The sequence below is a fragment of the Mytilus trossulus genome, chromosome 3, assembly GCF_036588685.1.
Source record: "Mytilus trossulus isolate FHL-02 chromosome 3, PNRI_Mtr1.1.1.hap1, whole genome shotgun sequence".
In the NCBI taxonomy this organism is placed as follows: domain Eukaryota; kingdom Metazoa; phylum Mollusca; class Bivalvia; order Mytilida; family Mytilidae; genus Mytilus; species Mytilus trossulus.
In genome coordinates, this window is record NC_086375.1 from 68,862,652 (window position 1) to 68,885,194 (window position 22,543).

The 22,543-nt window shown below is 30.6% G+C and overlaps 1 protein-coding gene across 1 annotated transcript in view; it reads left to right on the forward strand.

Annotated features, from left to right (window-relative positions):
- LOC134712238 (probable ATP-dependent DNA helicase HFM1) overlaps positions 1-22,543 on the forward strand; it is a 58,678-nt gene that overhangs the window by 11,994 nt on the left and 24,141 nt on the right. The window contains exons 7-24 of the mRNA XM_063573584.1: positions 254-321; positions 1,479-1,614; positions 6,427-6,578; positions 7,282-7,362; positions 8,874-9,032; positions 11,060-11,103; positions 12,653-12,809; positions 13,368-13,506; positions 13,852-13,953; positions 14,424-14,569; positions 16,262-16,309; positions 17,174-17,220; positions 17,943-18,076; positions 19,250-19,297; positions 20,169-20,252; positions 21,103-21,194; positions 21,774-21,880; positions 22,289-22,336. Of these exons, the coding sequence (XP_063429654.1) occupies positions 254-321; positions 1,479-1,614; positions 6,427-6,578; positions 7,282-7,362; positions 8,874-9,032; positions 11,060-11,103; positions 12,653-12,809; positions 13,368-13,506; positions 13,852-13,953; positions 14,424-14,569; positions 16,262-16,309; positions 17,174-17,220; positions 17,943-18,076; positions 19,250-19,297; positions 20,169-20,252; positions 21,103-21,194; positions 21,774-21,880; positions 22,289-22,336 (1,792 nt within the window). The remainder of the gene's footprint in view (positions 1-253; positions 322-1,478; positions 1,615-6,426; positions 6,579-7,281; positions 7,363-8,873; positions 9,033-11,059; positions 11,104-12,652; positions 12,810-13,367; positions 13,507-13,851; positions 13,954-14,423; positions 14,570-16,261; positions 16,310-17,173; positions 17,221-17,942; positions 18,077-19,249; positions 19,298-20,168; positions 20,253-21,102; positions 21,195-21,773; positions 21,881-22,288; positions 22,337-22,543) is intronic.

Sequence of the window (22,543 nt, forward strand, 5' to 3'; positions counted from 1 at the left end):
TGATTTAAAAAAAAATCCAACTGTGATAATCATTTTCATATTTTTTTTACCCCTTCTTGATATAAAAAGAGGGGTATATAGTATCAGATGTACTTGGACTGTCTGTCTTTATGGTGTCAGTCACTACTAGTTTCTGAATGATAATTTTGAACTGCTTGAGCAAAACCTATGAAATCTATGTTAGAACTGTATTTATGATGGGTAAAATGTCATGGTGTTGAAATAAAGAAAACATTTTCCTTGAATGATAAAGCTGAAAGATACAGAGATATATTTGAATTTCCATACTTCAACATTGTACAGTCTAAAGTATTTGATGAGGTAATTATTTGAACAGAAATTATAACAACATGTGATAGGTAATGCTTTTATTATTTTACTTTGTTAACAAAAGTTAAAACATTTAGAGTCTTTACAGTGGGGGATCCAGAACATGACCTAAGAAGGGGGCCCGCTGACTGACCTAAAAGGGGGGGGGGGGGAGAGGCTGCTCCAGTCATGCTTTAGTGATTTCCTATATTATAATCAACCTAATTTTTTCCACGAAAGGGGGGGGGGGGGGGGGTCTGGGACACCCAGGTCCATTCTGGGATCCGCCTTAGCCTTAAAGGTCTGTATGCTATATTTTCAAGTAAATTATTTATTCAATTATTTGTCAGTGAAATATGTTTTAACCTCATTGCAGTGAAGTTTATGATGAATTGTTAAAATTCCAATGATGCATATGCTGAATGACCAATATATTTGACCAAAGGGATATACATGTAGCAGCAAAAATACTACTTTGACTGTATTGAATGTGTTCATTTGATCATTTCTACCCTAAAACCTAGTCAAAACCATACAGACATTAGGCTATTATCCCCTTGCACTAGATTTGGCAATTAAGATATATTTAAATGTATACACAAAATGTATTTTGTTACATTTGGAAAATTGTCATCCTAACATCCAATTGAGATAATTTTCCGTCACAATACAGTTGACTGCATGCAATATTTTGGTTTATGTCATACACTGCATTGAGTGTGATGTGTTTATTTGAGACAGTTTAATTTTCAAATTTAAAACGCCAGGCTTGCCAAGGGTTTTAAATATTAAAGATTTAACATTCGAGAGTGGATAAATATTGTATTGCACAAGATTTGTAAATAGTTGTGTTTTTTCTATGTGGCTTCATCATGCATGTTTTCCTTTTTTTTATAACGTCACAATATACATTTCAGAGGAAAGCAAGAAAATTAAACGTCATGATTTAATTTACCAATGAAGAACTGATTTCAAACAGATAAATAAATATAATCAACAGGTCAGGAAAGGGGTAAAGTGAGCAAGAATTAGAGAAAATAATTTTAAAAATGTGACACAAAAAACAATAGTCAATGATGACCATCAGGTTTGGTGTCTTGATACATATAAATAATGTATTTTCTGTCATATTTATGTATAAGTTTAAAATATTTTGTTTATTTTGTTAGGTATTTTATACAGATAAACCATTAGTTGTATGTGCACCAACAGGAGCAGGAAAAACAGCTTTATTTGAGTTGGCTATTGTTAGATTAATGATGAAGATGGAAAATAGTCCAAGGAAAAACTTCAAAGTTGTGTATAGTAAGAAATCATAACACATATTTTGCCATATGAATTTGAAATGTATTACAGGGACTTTTATTGAAATCATTATTTTATTAACAAATGTAAAACAATGAATCTCAAGTAATATTTAAATGAAAACAAATTAATTATACATCAATTTGCAGTGGATCATTGATTTGATAATAAATTTGGGAAAGGAAATGAGGAATGTGCCAAAGCGACAAAAACCTGACCATACAGCAGACAACAGTCGTTTGATGTTTGCAATAAGTTACTGTTGTAAATAATAATAAGGGATATTACTGTATTTTAAGACACCACTATTGTAGATGTTTATGATATATAGTAGAATTCATTTATAAGCAAACTCCTGTGGTCATAAAAAAAAGTATATTTTTTAAACAAGATGCATTTTCTTTAAACAAGATGCATTTTCTTTAAACAGGGTGCATTTTCTTTAAGATGCATTTTCTTTAAACAAGATGCATTTTCTTTAAACAAGATGCATTTTCTTTAAAAGAGATGCATTTTCTCCAAATTTTTTTGGAGGGTCTTTTTTTCGCGCAGGCTTATTTGATAAATATTTACTCGCACGACTACTTTCATTCATTTGAAAAATGATGTTTGAACTGATCAGCCGATCTAAAGGAAGATTGTGAACACCATTCAATACATGCAAACAGACAAATAGACAATCATACTAGATTTATGTAAAAATTGACCTTTTTTAATAGCACATGTATATAAACATTTTATTTACTTTGATTTTATTCAAAAGTGAAATTCACAGTAAATTAAAAAAAAGAGAACAATTCTTTTTTTGTTGACATTTTACTTCAGTTATCTGATTAAATTTTTATTTTATAGACTTTCCGATTGAAGTTTTCTGATTAGTTGACAAATATGGATTAAAACACTGTTCGTAATTGGACCTTAGAAACAAGCGAAAATTTTCATTCTCAAGCAAGTGGAGTGAGATTAAGAATCATAACTTTAAAACATCAAAGGAAAAATACACATCAAAGTGATAATTATATTGAACTTCAATGTGTTTGGCTTAGATTTTTCAGATTTTCCTCGACTGTTCTGACACATACAGAAGCATTCTTCATGTTAAATTGTATTACAATTACTGATAATTTTGTAAATAAGGATTTGTGTTGAGTCTGGTGGAGGCTGATATTGTTTTAATTTTGTAAATAAGGTTTTGTGTTGAGTCTGGTGGAGGTGATAAAAATTTCTTCATAGCCCATTTTTATACGCCAGCCGTCTTTAAGACGGGACATATTATGGTATACCTTTGTCCGATCGTCTGTCCGTCCATCGTCCACACTTCGGACAATAAATCAAAAACCCTTTTACCAATTTCCATGAAACTTAAGTGAATTGTTTATATATATTGACGTAAGCTCCCTTTCGTTTTTTTTTAATTTTAGATTTGAAGTTTTGGATTTATGGGGCTTTATTCATAAAAAAGGGGGTCCGTCGTCCACACTTCGGACAATAACTCAAAAACACTTTCACCAAATTCCATGAAACTTAAGTGAATTGTTTATATCTATTGATCTAAGCTCCTTTTTGTTTTTTTTTAATTTCAGATTTGAAGTTTTGTATTTATGGGGCTTTATTCATAAAAAAGGGTGTCCGTCGTCCACACTTCGGACAATAACTCAAAAACACTTTCACCAATTTCCATGAAACTTAAAAGAATTGTTTATATCTATTGACGTAAGCTACCTTTTGTTTTTTTTTAATTTCAGATTTAAAGTTTTGGATTTATGGGGCATTATTCATAAAAAAGGGGGTCCGTAAAAGACAAGTTAAAAGAGCAACGGGCGTATCATGCGCTAAAGCGCAACCCTTTATTTAAACTTTTCCTGGAAAAGAATTGTTTGAAAATCATCAAGATTTTACCATATGTGGTTGCAATTTTATAAATAAGGATTTGTGTTGAGTCTGGTAGAGGCTGATATTGTTTTAATTTTGTAAATAAGGTTTTGTGTTGAGTCTGGTGGAGGTGATAAAAATTTCTTCATAGCCCATTTTTAAGCATTTAAGATGCTTTATGCGAGCACCCTAGATTTATGTTCTACCCAATAAATGCTGAAATATGTTCCACTTTCATTATGTGTCTGGCTATCATGTTATTTATAACTAATTGGACACTTTTTTCATACTTTTTATTCTGGAATATAAAAAATATTACCATAAAAACGTTAACTGGTCGTCGATTTTCCCAAAAGTTTTGAAGTTGCACATAGGAAGTAGTGCTCGATAGAAATCCTTCTATAGTTTATTATCACCTGTGCTGTTGGCTAAGATGTCAAAGATCAATTGTATGAAATATTTGATCGCCGAAAATCTATAAAGATGAGACGTTTACATTTCATATATGGCAAAAGTCGTAGGAGTATTGGTGGTCATCGATACGTATTGCATACGTCAGTAGTCTATTAATCAGCTGATATAAGTTGGCGGCAATTTCAAACTACATAGAAGACGAAATTTACGTACCTTTTAAATAAAAATTGGGAGAATTCTGATGATACATACATACATACATGTGAACATCCCGACGGGAGTACAAAACTCCCGTTTTCAGGGGTCCCCTCCCGTCCTCCTGTCGAAGAGGAAAAACTCCTGTGCGGAAAAAATTTCATGAATGAAAATTTTCAGTCGCCATTTTTACTATTTTGTTTACAATATTTTTCATTGAGATCGTAAAAACCCGACATTTTTAAGTCGTAAAACTTCGAGGTTTATCGAACTTATCCGGTGTTACCTGATTACGCAACATGTGGAGATTTTAATCCTTGCTTAAGGCTAATTTACAAGTGATAATAGTTTGATTGAACAATCAAAATGTGATTGATTATCAATTACTCTATGTGGCTTCTGTTTATGGCACACGCCAAGGATTATTAAATACAGATAAATACCGGCATTGATAGAAAATGGAATGTTGTTGTCTAAACATTTATCGGAAGTGTTTTGATGCCGAGAAAAACATTTATTGTAAATGAAAATACTGGAAAAAGGAATGGTTTCAGCTCAATGTGAGCTGTTTGCTACACAAGCTGACTGAAAAATTATATAAACAAAATTGAAAAACAAATAAAAAAAGATCATCATCAGCAATCAACAATGTAAAACAAAAGAAAAAAAGATTCTCATCAGCAATCAACAATGTGAAACAAAAGAAAAAAAGATTCTCATCAGCAATCAACAATGTGAAACAAAAGAAAAAAAGATTCTCATCAGGAACACTGTGGGGATTATGAGGTAGAGATTATTAGCATTAAGTTGAAGGGTAGAAAATGCGTCCAAAGCGGAGACTGTTGTGACCTAAAAAAAAAATGTTAGCCATTTCTTCTATTTATATGGATATCATAGTCGACCTTCCTATGGATAAAAAACAAGTGCCTGTGGTGAACATGGTGATAATGGGAAATGTGTCATAGAGACAATAACCAGATCTTAGAGCAGACAACAGTCGAAGGTTACCAATATATCTTTAATGCAGGAAGAAAATCCTACACCCAAAGGATTGCTTTTGCTGGCCCTTTAACATAATAACAAAAATGTAAACTATTTCAACTAGTCACTTGTTCCAGTGGAACTTTTAAACCAGAGGAAGAACAAAGCAATTACAATGAAGTTAATAAGTTCTGAAGAACTTTTCGGCTAGTTAGTTCATTCCGCCTGGAACTTTCCAACGTTGCAACAAAACAGCATTTACAATAACTTAAACATCATACTGAAATCAGAAGTATACACAAGAAATTAATCAAATTTAAAAAAATGTACAAAACAATTATGAAAAATTAATATGATATACAGCTACAATCACCACATTAGCGGGTCCTCACTATGGACAGGTACATACAGAATGTGGCGGCTTAAACATCTTAACTGGCACAAAACTCTCCCCTAACAAAGGACAGTGTATGTGTATAATCTCAGACATTGAATCTTTATAAATATAAATTGGAAACAACTTTTGAAAGTGGAAGGATTGATAACATGAACATTACTGTACAAACATTATTTGGTACTTTAGAAATAGCTGTGAACAATGCCTGAGATAAATCTTTTGATTAATTCTTTACACTATTCATCTGAACGTGGCCAAGTTTGCCTTTGGGTTTTTTGATTAACTGCCTATAGCACCCTTTGGTCCTTTGATTATACGCTAGTCGTCTTTTAGACAGGACATATTATAGTATACCGTTGTCAGTCTGTCTGTCGGTCAGTCGTCCACACTTCGGACAATAACTCAAAAACCCTTTCACCAATTTCCATGAAACTTAAGTGAATTGTTTATATATATTGACGTAAGCTCCCTTTCGTTTTTTTTTAATTTCAGATTTGATGTTTTGGATTTATGGGGCTTTATTCATAAAAAAGGGGGTCCGTCGTCCACACTTCGGACAATAACTCAAAAACACTTTCACCAATTTCCATGAAACTTAAATGAATTGTTTATATCTATTGACGTAAGCTACCTTTCGTTTTTTTTTAATTTCAGATTTTAAGTTTTGGATTTATGGGGCATTATTCATAGAAAAGGGGGTCCGTAAAAGACAAGTTAAAAGAGCAACAGCGTATCATGCGCTAAAGCGCAACCCTTTATTTAAACTTTTCCTGGAAAAGAATTGTTTGAAAATCATCAAGATTTTACCATATGTGGTTGCAATTTTATAAACAATGTGATTTTTTTTCATCCATAGATGTAATAAGATTTATAAGCCTCCATTATTTATATTTTCATAAATTCATTTGAGAGATACAGGTTAATTAGAACTAGTTATTTATATTTGTAAATAGTGGCACCTATAAAAGCTCTATGTAGTGAAAAGTATACAAGTTGGAAGGAGAAATTTGAACCACACAATCTGAAGTGTGCCGAATTGACAGGTGACACAGAAGTAGATGATTATTATGAGCTTCAGGAAGTCAATATCATACTCACAACACCTGTAAGTACAGGCAAAATCATACTCACAACACCTGTAAGTACAGGCAAAATCAACAAACTTATAGCATTTTCAAAATGCCCATGAGGGTTTTACGTGCAAGATGGATACTATAGTACTACGAAACCATCAAGGGGGCCTTCAAATATATTGTAATGTTGTTTTTGGCTTCTTCATACTCTTAAAAGCCTATAGTCATTGTAAAATTTATTGTTTTGTTTAAATTGTGGACACAATTGCTCTTTCAAAATTTCCTTTTGGGAGCCTCCATGGGGGAAATTCCCCGCAAATAGTAACAGTTGGCAGGTATGGCATTTTACTTCATTGTCCTTTTTTCCCATTAGTTAAATATCTAAACATTTGTAGCAGAAGTTAATTCTTAGAAATGAAAATTGAGATATCCTCATTTGGAAATATAGAACAACCTATATTTGTTTCACCAAACAGAAACTTTGTTATAAACAATGCCATAATATATCTGTTCATTGTGGAACAAATCTTCTATACCCTTAATGTCTTTATTCTGTAAGAAATAAATTCTGTAATATTTGTTCCTGTGAAAATTATAGTATAGAATATTTATTCCACATGGAAATAAAACCATGAAGGACCTACTAATTTTCATTACATTTTCATGTCAAAAGAAAAGTACCGGTAGTAGTGTTTGAACAAAAGGAAGATTCATGCTGTTTTCTTTTTGTTTTAGGAGAAATGGGACAGCATGACAAGAAGGTGGAGAGACAATACTTGTTTTGTACAGTCTGTCTGTCTGTTCTGTATAGATGAAGTAATATATAGAATTAAGAAGATATGGTATAAGTGCCATTTACAGAACTCTCCGTCCAAGTCACAATTTATAAAAGTAAACCATTATAGGTCAAGATACGCTCTTCAACACGGACCCTTGGCTCAAACCAAAAACAGCAAGCTATAAAGCGTCCCAAAAATTACTAGTGTAAAACAATTCAAATGGACAAACCAACGGTCTAATCTATATAAAATAAAGAGAAACAAGAAACACTTATGAATCACATCAACAAAAGACAACTACTGAACAACTTTGGACAGGTCTTATATAACTATATTTCAAATAACATGTGTGAAAGATGACAAGCCATATGATCTGTGATACAATACCAATGGTCTAAGTTTAAGACCCTTAAAGGATATGATACAGAATGACAAAATTGATTGAGATTTCAAGAATTATTTGATAAAGTAAAAAGATGTTTGATGATTATACTTGCAGATTCATAAACAGACTTTTAAAGTCGGCTCTAACGTAGTTTGCAAAACTTAATATTTGACAAGGACCAACAGAAAACAAACTTTTGCTGGTCATCCCTTAAAAAAATGATGGTCCTTTATTGTTTTATATCATTACCTAATGTATGATATATGATATCATAGTGAGAAACATTAGAAAATGAAATTAAAATACAAAAAGAATCGGGTTTGAGAAATAAGAATATGTATGTTAAGTTAGAGTACTTTATTTGAAAATCATCAGATCTATAGTATAGGTAAGAATTTTAATATACTGTATAGCGGGTTATTTTTGCGGGTTTAAAATTTTGCGATTTTTATTGAAAAAGTTGAAAGAAATATTTTGGCGGATTCAAAACTTTTATCAATAACCTTCGCATGTACACTTTTTTGTCTGAGTTTACTTTGACGATTTATAGTTCTATCTGAAAAAATAAGCAAAAGTTTACACCCCACGAAAAATGTCCTGCTATACAGTACCTTTTGAAAAAGAAATTATTGTTTAAATAGGGTGAAAAATCATGCGTTCTCTGATTCTGGTACATGTAATATAAATTTAGGTTCTAGAAAGTGCATTTATCCTTAGCATAAATGTAAATGAGGTTCAGGGAATATTAACCCTAAGCTGGGAAAGCCACATTGTATACTCCATCAAAGATTTTAATTTATACAATATTATTTTTGATAGATTGAATTAATCCCTTAAGCCTGGAATTGTCACATTGTAAACTCTGTCAAAGATCTGTATAATATATGCAGTTGTATACAATTTTATTTTTGATAGATTGAAGTAAACTCATTAGGACTATAGGAGTCATAAATTCAAATTCCTATTGAATTTATTATTATATCATACTTTTAAAGGTAATTTTTAAATATTTGTGAACTGTTAAATGAATTTCTATTTTACTAGTCTGCATTAGAGATTAGTATGAATTAATTTGTGAATACTAAATTTTACGGATATTTGATTGATATAACCAAAGATACTGCAGACTTTGAAATTTCATGGAAAAATGATTGTACTTTTAGATCCATGTATTAAATGATAGTACCAGAGGAGCTACCATAGAGGCAGTCATAAGTAGAATGAAGACTATACAAGCAGCAATGGGGAGATCCTCAGTGGAGAATTTCTTACCTAAACTACGATTTGTGGCTGTGTCGGCTACAATACCCAATATTAATGATGTAATTATTGCATGTAGTTAATTTGCTTATTCAAGAGGTTTTAATCTATTAGAATATCAGTGAGCCAACTTAAACTTTTTAGTTCACTTTGTACAGCAGATTCATGTGATAAACTGTAAATTAACAAATTATTGCAATGTTTTTATAATTGCGTAAAATGTGACAGTGTTATAATCACAGTAATTTACCATCGTATTTTTTTATTATATATTCTATATTAAACAGGATTGTTCTCTATATTGCAAAAGTCCATAATCACATGGCAAAATCATAATATAACAATACGCATAAAAAAAGAGCAAATAAAAGAAATGATCAGCTACAGAAGATCTACTGACTGGACCTAAATTGTCAATACTGTTATTTAGTTTTCAGTTTTTTGCAAATATCTACAAATTTGTCACATGATCAATATTACAATTATTGCCTCTTGAAAAGGTGAATATCCAAAATGTTCAACTTGAGAAGGTTATTTTACTCCGGGCGCAGCAGGAAGTGAAATAGTTTTTAAGGGTTGACAATTTAAGATAGTCATGGCTTTTAAGGGGCCACACTTGTTTTATTACACTGAAATAGCTGGAAGGGCATTTTGGATCATTGAAAAGGCACTTAATTACCTTACTTTAAACAAAGTAAAGTTAAGTAACAAACACAAGTTCATGTTTCAAAATACATAAATTTGTGTCCTACTTACTCTAACAATTTCTCATATGTACAACAAAGGTAGAATCTTTTTGTAAAATTTTGTTTTTGGCCCTGAAAAGGATCGTTTATAAGAGATATCATCAGCACTAGATGCATGTTCAAAGCCTTGTTTTATCACCTTCCTGTAACATGAATATTGCCAATTTGTTTATTACAGCTAATAATTCCAATAATCTGAGCTACTTGATTGAAATTCCAACCTGTTGCAACAGAAATTTTTTATAAACATAAGTTAAGTGCATTTAAATGTAAAAATGTTCTTACCATTCAATTCCATCATTTTCCTATCTGTTGTCAACAATTTAAAAGGTACTTTTCTATAAAAAAAAATATTGAATAAACAAGTTTGCATTAAAGATATTTCTAATTAATGAGCAGTAATTTAATGATTTTAAAATAAACATTAAATGCCATTGTTATATGTATTAGTTTTCATAGTTGTGCAAAACTTTTAATATACTTATGAACCTTATTGGTAAGGGATGCCATGTTTAATCCATATTAAAGACGCCTTTATAGCTAGACAATTGGTCATCACTTTGCATTGTCTTCTTTCAATTGAAACTCAATTTACATTTTCATCATCTTCTCTGAAACCACAAGACCAATTTAAATCAAACTTAGCATATCTAATTTGAGAATAGTCCTTTACAAAAGTTGCTCATTCGGATTCAGTGTGATGAAAACATGTGGCCATAGGCAAATTTTGATTGATATAAATGACCAATTTTCAAAAAAAAATTATAATGCAGCAAGTTTAAAAGTTTTGGAACTTTTAAAGAAGATTAACGAGTGCAATCTTGACTCTTGATTTTGTTTCAACATTGGGTTCCAAATAAAATTTCATTTGTCTCTTGCTGCTCTTGCAGAGGGTGATATAGTTATAGTCTTGGGTCTGTCTGTCCATGGGCATCTGTTATTTTTTCTGTCAATTGAAAAAAAGCTCACTTACCTTGTAGGGTTATATTTATCTAGTTCTCTTGACTATATCAAACAGTCAATTTGTCAACTTTTAAGACCTGGTTCAACTACACATTTGATTTATTTCATTGATTAATGCTTTGTTTTTCTGATCAGACATAGATCTTTAAAGGATTATCCACTGCCATGTATTTATCAAATTTGATTTGTTTTATTATAAAAAGAATTAAAGGAATTGATTGTAATAAGTAGTATAGAGAAAGGTAAATTGTCAAATGAATAAGGTATTTAAAATGTTAAGTGGATGAATAGAGATGAATATTTTCTATGTTTAATATATACACGGATAAACTTGTACTAATTTGATTTGTTAAATTTTACATTATTTGCATGATTTCCAGATTGCTGAATGGTTAGGTGAATCTGAACCAGCTATATCTGTGAAGTATGTATCCTATATAAATTATGTCCGCATATCTCTGACAAAAATACCATTGTAAACTGTTCTTATCCCTTTTTATGCCCCATTTACAGTCATAATGTCTTTTGGTCGATTAGTTCATTTGTTCATCTGTTTGTTTGTCCATTCATTTGTTTGTCTGTCCGTCTGTCCTGCTTCAGGTTAAAGTTTTTGGTTGAGGTAGTTCCATATCTTTTTGTTTGTTTCTCCTTTACAAAGACATTTTGTTATATTTAAAAAAAGAAGATGTGATATGATTGCCAATGAGTCAACTGTCCACTAGAGACTAAAATGACACAGAAATTAACAACTGTAGGTCACCGTACGGCCTTCCACAATGAGCAAAGCCCATACTGCATAGTCTGCTATAAAAGGCCCCGAAATGACAATGTAAAACATTTCAAACGAGAAAACTAACGGCCTTTTTTATGTATTTATATATGGCTTCTATTGCAGCTATTTATGCATTTTCTTTTCAATCTGAATAACTATCATTGCTGATAAATAAACTTTTTTTCAAGAAAGAGGCACATTTTTTTCTAAAATTGAACAAGAAAAAAGATTTGATTGGAAACCTACCTAGTTTTTTAAAATAATAAAAGCAACCATCAGTTTATTTTGCAATTTTTTTATGTTGTTTCAGAGGGACATATTAAGTAAATTCCCCTAGATAAGATAAAAAACTAGTTACAGTGTTTGTATGCATATTATGATATACCATTGTCCATACCATCCATTCTTCTTATTTTATTCTTTTAACAATATCAAAATGCATAAGGGTGTATAAAGTGCATTTGCACATGTGTATATTTCCTAATATATTAACCAATAATAAATGGTCTGATATTTTGAACATTAAAACAGCTCAGCAATACAAAATCTGCAAATAAATTAATTAAAAAACATTGTAGTCTAAATTGTCCATAATTCACAATCTTAAACATATCTATTTTTTGCTGATAATTACTATAGATTTTTCAAAATACCAGAAATAATTAAGATTTGTTTTAAAGTTTCACTGTAATATAATCAATGTTTTAATATAAAAAATTCATGGAAAACAAAGACAAAATCCTACAAAATCCTACAGTTGTTACACTGAACAAGCTTGGTGTAGGTGTCATGGATATACAAAAATGTATGTCTACAAAAATAGAAAAGACACCAGATAGTATGAAATAAATGCTTCATACCTGCATCTCAATAATTGATAGGTCATTAACCAAGCAAAATATAAGCTTCATTTGCTTATATCTTAAATTTTGTGATATATTTCCAAACTGTCACATAGAGATATAGAGTTATATTGTATTTTATATTTTCTCCACTATTTAGAAAAAAAATACCTGAAAAGTAAATTTTGTTTACTTTTGTATTGTATGTAGGTCTTAAATGTGGAGAAATAAAAATAAAAATTTGGTTAAACAGTCTCATTTAGCATCATGGGTTTCACATTATAAATGTATTTTCAAATTTCCCACTGAACATAAAAATAACCAATATATTGTTATGAAATAATTTGTTGTGATTTTAGGATGGATGACAGTTTGAGACCAGTCAGATTAAGGAAAGTAGTTTTAGGATTTTACTTTGATGAACATAAAGGTTCAGCTTTCCATTTTGACATGTCACTCAACTACAAACTAGCTGGAATAATTAACACATATTCTGAAGACAGACCAACTCTAGTGGTGGGTAATTTAGATTTATTGTAATAATAAAAATAACTAAAATGATGATATGATGTTATAACAATATGAGATGAATGTCAAGCTTAGGGAATGAGATAAAACATATTTGTATGTATGTAATTCTTCTACAATTATCATGTCAGTTGTAAACTAATGAAACCATACTTTTAGCCAGAAGAAGCTCTTTTAAATATGTTAGTTACAGGATTTCTTGTTCACCCTATAAAATGGAAAACATCCTGCACATTTTCCGTGGTTGCCCTCTACCATGATGTTTTTGAATTCATTCTCATCTTAAATGTTATACATACTGGAATGTGTTTAAGTTATATGTGTATGTACCAAGATTTAATGTTATTTTGCGCCAAAAAGGCTTATATGATTAGCTACTTTCAAAATCAACTGAGATGTGTAATAGTGAAAGGCAAACATAATATTTTAGGCTTGACATCATTAGATTGTTATTCTTTTTATTGTTAAAAATGTAGTGAAAATTTTCATACTATAAATCCTCATGTTAATAATAATATTAAATGTGTCTCATTTCTCATTATAAAGTTTTGCTCAACAAGAAAGAGTACCCAACAAGCTGGTGAAATTCTAGCCAAAGACAGTAGAGGAACAATGATCAGAAGTACACAACAAAGACAAAAACTTATGAAATATGCAAATATGGTTAAGGACAACAAACTAAGAGGTAAATGTTTATATCAGAAAAATACATATTGTGATTTACTCAATAAGATGAATGTTTTACCTTACTATTAGGGTCAAGGAATGGATGCACAGAGATTCTATTCTTACAGATTTCTGAAAACAGTTTTCTATTACACCATTAAAACAGAAGTAGAGCAAATAAAAAAAAAAACTTTTTGATATTAAAAATGTAAGAATCAACTGAGGGAAGGATAAGATATTTTAAGTAATTCATTACCTAGTTATATGTTATCTTTAAGTATAGAAATATAGATCACTTTATGATTATATGAAGAAAACAAATTTGACTTTTTGTGATTATCAAATATTTTTTGTTGTTTTCTAGACTTGGTGATGAAAGGTATAGGGTTTCACCATGCAGGTATGGATATCCAAGATAGAAAATACATGGAGGAACTGTTTGCTGCTGGAGACCTTTTTGTCCTTGGTAAATACTATTAGTGATGTGCAGACTTGTTCCTCCTTTTATTCTTCAAATTATATATCCATTCTTAGCCAAAGCCTTTAAATGTTGGGCATTACTTAATTATCAACAAAAATAAAAATGACTTCATATCATTCTACTTCTTTCTACATTTATATTACCACGGAATTTGTATTATTTTTATCCCATCTAAAATAAATTATAAATATTTTAATTGCCTTAGAAGTGGTGTGTTATAGAGGATACAATTTATGAGTGAATTAAGATGTGCGATGAATCATTAGCACTAGAGTTTTCTTGATCTTAAGATTATACAGTAAGAAAGTTATACTTGGCAAATTTTCTTTATAAGAAAGTTAATAAGAAAAACAACGCATTCTCGATAAGTAGAAGTATTAAATGAATTCTCCATAAATATGGTTTTCTTGGTTATATTAAAAAAATTAATCAACTTTACTTTGAAATAATTTCAGTGGCAACCAGTACTCTTGCAATGGGTGTAAATCTTCCAGCACATTTGGTTATACTAAAATCTACACAGTACTACAACATGGGCTGTCATGAAGAGTACTCAGATACACAGATATTACAAATGATTGGAAGAGCTGGAAGACCTCAGGTATTTTAAATTCTTATAATGTTATATACTTCCATATATAGAATAGAATTTCCTTCTTAATAGTAGTTCCAAAAGGAATATATATCATACCTGTCAACCTCTGAAAATGAAAAGTCAGGTCATGACCTGCATTGAGAAAAAAAATCTCAGGTCATAGCGCGTACAACATTTTGCGGGCTGAATTGAAGAATAAAAATATGTTTACATATCATTTATATAGTCAATATGTATATGAAACAGCTAGAACATGTATACAAGTTTATTTCAGACTATTGTTATATTCCATAGTAGCAGACTTGGCATTCTTTAAAAGAACTGCACTTGGTTTCAGTTCATAGCAATGCAAATGTGTATTCATTTTACAAGAAAGAAGAGCACACAGTGTATCCTTATTAAGATCAGCCCTAAACTCTGTAGCTATTTTCTTTACTAAAGAAAATGCCCTCTCACTGTCTGCATTGCTGTTTGGCAAAACCAGTAATGTTTAAGCAAGTTTTGACAAAACAAAAAATCTTGGCTTGTTAAGAAAAATGTCATGCAACTTGGACATTTCTCCCCAAAATGTACCAATGTCAGTTTCAGGGGAAGTGCAAAGTGAAAGTTCATCTAATGGGGTCAACTGATAGTCACTGAACTCATCTTGTAGCTGTGTTGTCTCTTCATCATTCAGGATGTTAGGGAATTTTTCCACCAATTTCATCACTGAAAACAAAAGATGCCATGCCCTTAGATTCTGCCTGAGATTTTTCCAACTTTGAATGAGTCATTGTTTTAGAATGTCTGACAAGATCATTTCTTGCCCCTGCGCTAACATTGATATGTGAATTACAAAGTGTGCAATAAGCATCATTCTGGCTCCTTTCACTTGGTTTAACCCATTTAAATTCCGATTCCCAACATTTACTGTATGAACATGAATACTTTTTCCTTTTACTTGGTGTGGAACAAGCTGGCCCAGACAGGGACCGCTTTCTTTCCGATATAATTTTGAAATGACAAACTATTTTTTAATTTAATTAACTGAATGATACTCACTAAAAAACTAATCTTACCTTGAAAATATCGTTACGTAGCTCAGGTAAACAGTCCTACATTTTGACTTTTGGTTACATTGAAAAAGACCGATAAAACCGAAGGTCGTATTACTTCTAAATACCGGAAACAATTCCGGTCAGAAATCTGGGTGAAACGGGTAATGTTAGAAATTCCCGGGACCCGCCGGGTAAGGACAAACTCCCGGGTGAGAGGTGAAAATAACGGGTGTCACCCGCAAAAAACGGGTGAGTTGACAGGTATGATATATTCTAGAATATTATTTCCACAGGAATAAATATTACAGTATAAGTTCCTAAAGGAACAAATGGTATAGAATATTTGTTCCAACAGGAATAGATATTATGACAATGTTTATAACAAAATTTCCATTGGAACTTCTGTTAGGTGGAACAAATATACATTGCCAATACATCTAACTGCTATTGACCAACAAAGTATGGATGAAAATTGTATATATGAGATTTTGATAGCTTGATCAGTTCTTTCTAGTAGATATGAAATATTCTGCTTATGATTAATTTATAATGTCATAAAATTTAAAGAGAATAATCAACAGTTTGGTTTTGTATCTCGTGTTAATGGAGTATTTTATTACAAAAAGTAACCATATATTGACATTCATATTTGTTTTGGTAGTTTGATACCACAGCAACAGCTGTCATTATGACAAAGAACCAGACTAAGGTAGGTACCATCATGTTATTTGTGTATATTATTGTATTTCTAAATTTATATATGATGTGGGGTTCACAAATGTGGATTTTTTGTAAAACTTAACATTGCCGTTGAGATATTCCTTAGTTATATATGCAGAATGTATGATAATTATTAAAGAAGGCATTCTTTAATTGACAAACATGGTGTAAAAAAATAACAGGACCAACGTCTACTTTAAAAAACATCAGATGATCTCTATAAAAGGAATGTCAAACATTTTTGATATTTGATGCTATTAATTATTCATAATATTGTATTGATCTATTAGACAACAGACTTTGAAGAGATCTAATTTAAAAATGTGAAATATCAAGGGACATAACACTATTTACTTATGTTTCTCAATGTGCTGGCATTTTATTATCTTTGAGCAAATGAATAAATATATGATTTTTAAGTTTGTAATGAACATTGGATATGACAAGTATTTGTTGGGTTTTGAGTTGTGTACATCACCTTGTGATAAAACCAAAAATAAACTGAATATTGTGACAAGGGAGGTAATCAAAATGCCACAAAAAATACTGAATATTGTGACAAGGGAGGTAATCTTTATCTGCTTCAACAAAAAAACTGAATATTGTGTCAAGGGAGATAATCAAAATGCTAAGACTAGGTTGATTTCAAGAAAATACAGCAGTACAGTTCGTTATTCTATTCAAACATAAGCATACACACAGTTACAAATTCTCTATAAATACACAACGTCATATAAATAGTGGACTTGAGACGGCACATATAGTAATGCTTTACGTTCACGCAATCCTCTACAGTTACCCTTGTATTGAGAAACCCCAGATAAAAGTGACTTAATCTACATGATTTTTTTAGGCAAAATATGAAAATCTATTGAATGGTACACAGGTCATTGAAAGCAGGTAAAATGTTTTCAAAATGTTCATAAGTCTAAAAATATTTTTCTTTTTAAACAATTGTAGTTATATTTGTAGCTTTTATACGAAAAGCAAGAATGTGCAACTTTAAATTTATTAAATTAGTTTTTGTTTTATTATAATTATGTTCTAATTCATGCATGCAAAAATCTTAACATTTTGAACAATTTATCATTAAATTATAACATTATTCTGTGTTGCCTGGCAGTATCCTGCTCCTATGATTGGGATCATTTCTGTTGTCTTGAATAATCAACTTTGTTTGATCAGCAACTTCTTGAAAACTGCCTGACAGTATTCAACTTAACTCTTGCACAGAGTCTTGTAAATGACAATAAGTTGTAAACATGCTACTGCGGATTCATTACTATTCGTTGGATACCAATTTTCTTGGGTTTCGTGGGTACTGGTGAACCACGAATTCAGATGTCCAACGAATAGCATATTTTGAATAGGCTTTGTATAAAGTGGTTGATAATACCACGAAATCAAATATCCACGAATATGTAAGTTTTCAGCAATCCACGATAATTGATATCCACGAAAATAAATGAATCCACAGTATTTTAATTTCTGTTTGCGAGAAATTTAATGGGTTTCTTTAACCAAACCATTGACTTAAATATTTTTGTTTTTATCATTTAGAGAAGAAAAGCAACACATATCTTCTTGGATCTCAAATTAATAATTTTATTTTTTCCCAATAGTCTACACAAACATTTGGTGGAACATTTGAATGCTGAAATAGTGTTAAATACCATCAATGATATGTCTATAGCCATGGAATGGATCAGATATACATTTCTGTATATCAGAGTTATGAAGAATCCAAAACATTATGGTAAGACTCCACATAAGATTGAATGCAGATTAGATATAGGAAGATGTGGTATGAGTGCCAATGAGACAACTCTCCATCCAAATAACAATTTAAAAAAAAGGTAAACCATTATAGGTCAATGTACGGCTTTCAATATGTTTTTAACCGTATAAATGTAAGGGATGATTGCTTAATTTGGTAGGCAATCATTGATTAATTGGTTGAAGACAATATTTGATGAAGAATAATGAAAAACTATAGGATTATTTAACAAAAAAACGCTAAAAAGTTTGTACCTTGAAAATGCATGCTGTTAAAACTAGACTCTGGTTTATAAAATTAAAAAAAACCCAACATGTATGTGTTAGGAAAAAAAGAAATTATGTCTTTCAAGGTTATATGTATATTTAAACTTGTTTTCTTTCACAAGTTCTTCAAATTTGATGTAATTAAGAGGTACTATACAATTGGTGTTGCTAAAAACAAAGTTGCTCCAGATGAACTAAACTGAAGTTATTCTTAGTTAAAACACCAGAGTAAAGTTTTTTAACACAAACAATTTTTATCAATACAATTTTGAATAGTTCGTCACAGTATCAGGAGCTTAGTGACAAGTTGCAACTAAATATGATTAGCATATGAATGTTTTTTGTTGTGATTGATTATAAATTACCTTATATATTTTCTCATTGTTTCCTGAAATTTGTTCATATAAGTGAAATGCAAAGAAGTCTTGTAAAATAGGAAACTTCTATCCAAAATTCAATGGTTATTTTTAGTGGCTCAAAAAAATGTCTTCTCTTTTGAATTACTTAGTTCAAGGACCCTTATTAAGTCACAAACCATATGACTGATTTAACAATAAGAAGTATTGGTACTTTTTATGCGCCATTTATGGGCATTATGTTTTCTGGATTGTGCGTCTGTCCATTCGTCCCCCTTTAGGTTAAATTTTTGATTGAGGTAGTATGTGATGAAAATGAAGTCCAATCAACTTGAAACTTAGTATACATGTTCCCTCTGATGTAATCTTTCTAATCTCAATTCCAAATTAGAGATTTTCCCCTATTTTCACAGTCCACTTAACATTGAAAATGATAGTGGAGATGGGGCATCCATGTACTTGGGACACATTCTTGTTTCTTTAGTTAAATAGCAGTCTTAACTTAATTGCTTCCATCTTTCTTTTTATAGGAATACCTCTTGGATTGACAAAAGAACAGATAGAGAAAAGACTGCAAGGTATATTCAATAGACCATACTTCATGCTCTTATATGTTGATTCAGCCTTGAAATTTTCTCATTACATTAAAAGCTTTCTTTGAATATTTTCTGATGTATGTTTTTAAAAATGTCATTCATTTATGACTGGGATAAGGTGAGAATATCAAGAGAGATAAAAATAAAAATAAAGAAAACCAGAAATGAAATTTTATCAATAGTGAACTGCTATATTTTCCCTTATAAACTTAAACTAACTCACTGATTAGAAGATTGATTTGAAAAAGTATATTTTTGATAGACTTAAAAAAAAGTATTGATCAAAAGAAAAATTTATAAAAAAAATAGATTCATGCATAATGAATCAAACAAAACAAAGCAAAAGCTAGGTGACGTCTTGGTTATGTCTTGGGTTAATACATAGTTTTCCTTATGGCAATTATTTTGAACTTGGTTTCCAACCTGACTATAACTTCTAGTTGAAGCACACAATATATTGTTTAAAACCTTTATTTAAAGTGGTACCTAACACTACAGGCCGATAACTCTGTAAAGTCAGCATAACTTTTTAATTACGTTGTGTTGCAAAGGGAATATTAAGCTGCTCAATGATCAAAATTGGTGTTTGTCAAACTGCTATATAACCAGTGTAATTTTTCCGGCAAAACGGTTGGTTCAAAATTTTCTAAATGTTTATATTTCTGTGAAAGGGTCAAAGTAAATACATTGTAAAAATTTAATAAAATTTAAACGAGCCAAATTAATTTTAATGAAAGTGTTGGGTACCATCTTAAGATACAAAGCCTTTAATTTTATGTGCTTGATGTATGTTCAGTCTATGTAAGATTTACCAGTGGTATTACATGTATTAAAATGCTTTTGTTTTTTACAGATCTGTGTATGAAAAGCTTGAATGAACTTGAAATGACTAAGATGATTACAATGGATGAAGAAACTTTTGATGTTAAACCAACAGGTACAACTTCATCATAGATGGCAAAGTATTATTATCTTAATGTTAAAACCATGAGGCAATCCGTGACAAAAAGTGGTTAAGACAATTTCCTTATACTGTGAAATCTTTTGTTTTTGTTGGTACCAATTTTCATGTTTTCTTGGATATTCAAGTTCTTGGTTTTGCAAATGTCTGCATAGAAGATTATAGACAATTCCTTATTTGTTGAATATCAAAATTCATGGTTCACCTTAACCAACGAAATCCATGATAATTGGTTACCCACGAATATAAATAAATCCACAGTATTTGTACTGCTTGTAATATTATATCCTGTCACTTAGGGCTGGTCCATGAAATACTATGACATCCCTTCTGCAATGCAAATTTTTTTTATGTCCCACATATGGGCATTATGTCCATCATTTTTGTCTCTCTGTTCTGCTTCAGGTTAAAGTTTTTGGTCATTTTTTTTTGTTTGTTGATGAAGTTGACATCCAATCACATGAAACTTAGTACACATTTTCCTTTTGATTTAATTTTTTTTCAAAGCCAAATTAGAGTTTTTACCCCATTTCCCAATCAAATGAACATAGAACCCCATTTCCCAATCAAATGAACATAGAACCCCATTTCCCAATCAAATGAACATAGAAAATGATAGTGCAAGTTGGGCATCTGTGTACTATGGACACATTCTTGTTTTTTTATAACACCCTTGCCTACAAAATATGTCAAAAGTATATAAATGACATTACAACATGAAACTTTTGGAAGCCCTTAACACAAAAGCTGCTTAAGTGCTTTGCTTGCTGTTGAAACTATGTTAATGTAAGAGATAATTTTCAAATGTCTTTTCTATCATTTGTAGAAGCAGGAAGATTAATGGCAAGATACTGTATAGCATTTGAAACAATGAAGAAGTTTGGTAAAATATCAGGAGTTGAATCAATCTGTGAATTAGTAAGTCAGTTAAAAGATATATTAAAATTGAAATCTGTGAATTAGTAAGTCAGTTAAAAGATATATTAAAATTGAAATCTGTGATTAAGTAAGTCAGTTAAAAGATATATTAAAATTGACATGGATAAAGTGTCCTTGTAGGCTAAAAATCTCTACACAAGATATGAGTTCTACATTGATGAGTGTCACTCTTGGCAATAGGACTTATATTTCAACTCCATCATTAAATATTAAAAAGACAACTTTTGATTCTTAAATTGATTTATTTCAAAAGCTTTAATGTTAGGTAAAACTAACTGTTTTGGTTAAATGTGTGTTTATTGTTAATATTGGTTCCACTAATGTTGTGCATTTCATTCATGTGGTCGTCCATTTGTTCAACTAATAGCTTTTATCATACATCCTGTATTTTTTTAAAGGATAGGGAGACCATGCAAATATCAATATTTTTCAAGTTGAAATGAAAAATGTAGTTAAAGTAGTTGTTAAACAAAAAGTTAAATTAAGGTAGATTTTTTTTCTGTTTTATCAAATGATTGAAATAAACTATGTATAGAAAACAATCTTCTTTTATTGTAGATCACTTTGGTTGCTGATTGTGAAGAGTTTACAGAAATTCAGCTAAGAACCAATGAAAAGAAAACATTAAACTCCTTGAATAAAGATAAAAACAGAATAACAATAAGGTTTGTTTAATCAATTATAGCTTATGTATTTTTTTTATTGTACATACTCCTGCACAAAGTTAAGAATTGTGTATTGAAATATTTTTTTTAACCATTGTAACTTCAACCAATAATAGTTGTTCAATGTAGGTACATGTACCAAATCTAAAAGCTTTTCTATCATATATTTAAGGACCAGACATCCTGATGTAAATATTTTTGAAATAAAAAACTTACGGCCTGATGTATGTACAAAACACTAAACAGAAAACAAATATGATGTATAGCAACACACAACAACCACTGATCCCAAGCTCCTAACTTAGGACAGACACACAACTTTGAATGGACACACAACTATATTAGTATCAATTAAAATATTTATAAATGAGTTTTTAAGTTGCGTTTTTTTCCTATTATTTTTTTCAGATTTCCTATTGTAGGCAAGATAAAGACAAAGCAGATGAAAGTTAATGTGTACGTAATTTATGAAACTGAACCTTATAGAATATCATTTAGAACGGCAATGGACATTTGAGCGCATTGACAGGACATTTGAGCGAAAAAAAAAGGACGTTTGAGCGCCAAAGTATAGGACATTTGAGCGCCTAAATTTTAGGACATTTGAGCGAAAATAAGAATAAGCGTAGGACATTTGAGCGAAAACAAGTCTTGGATAGAGAA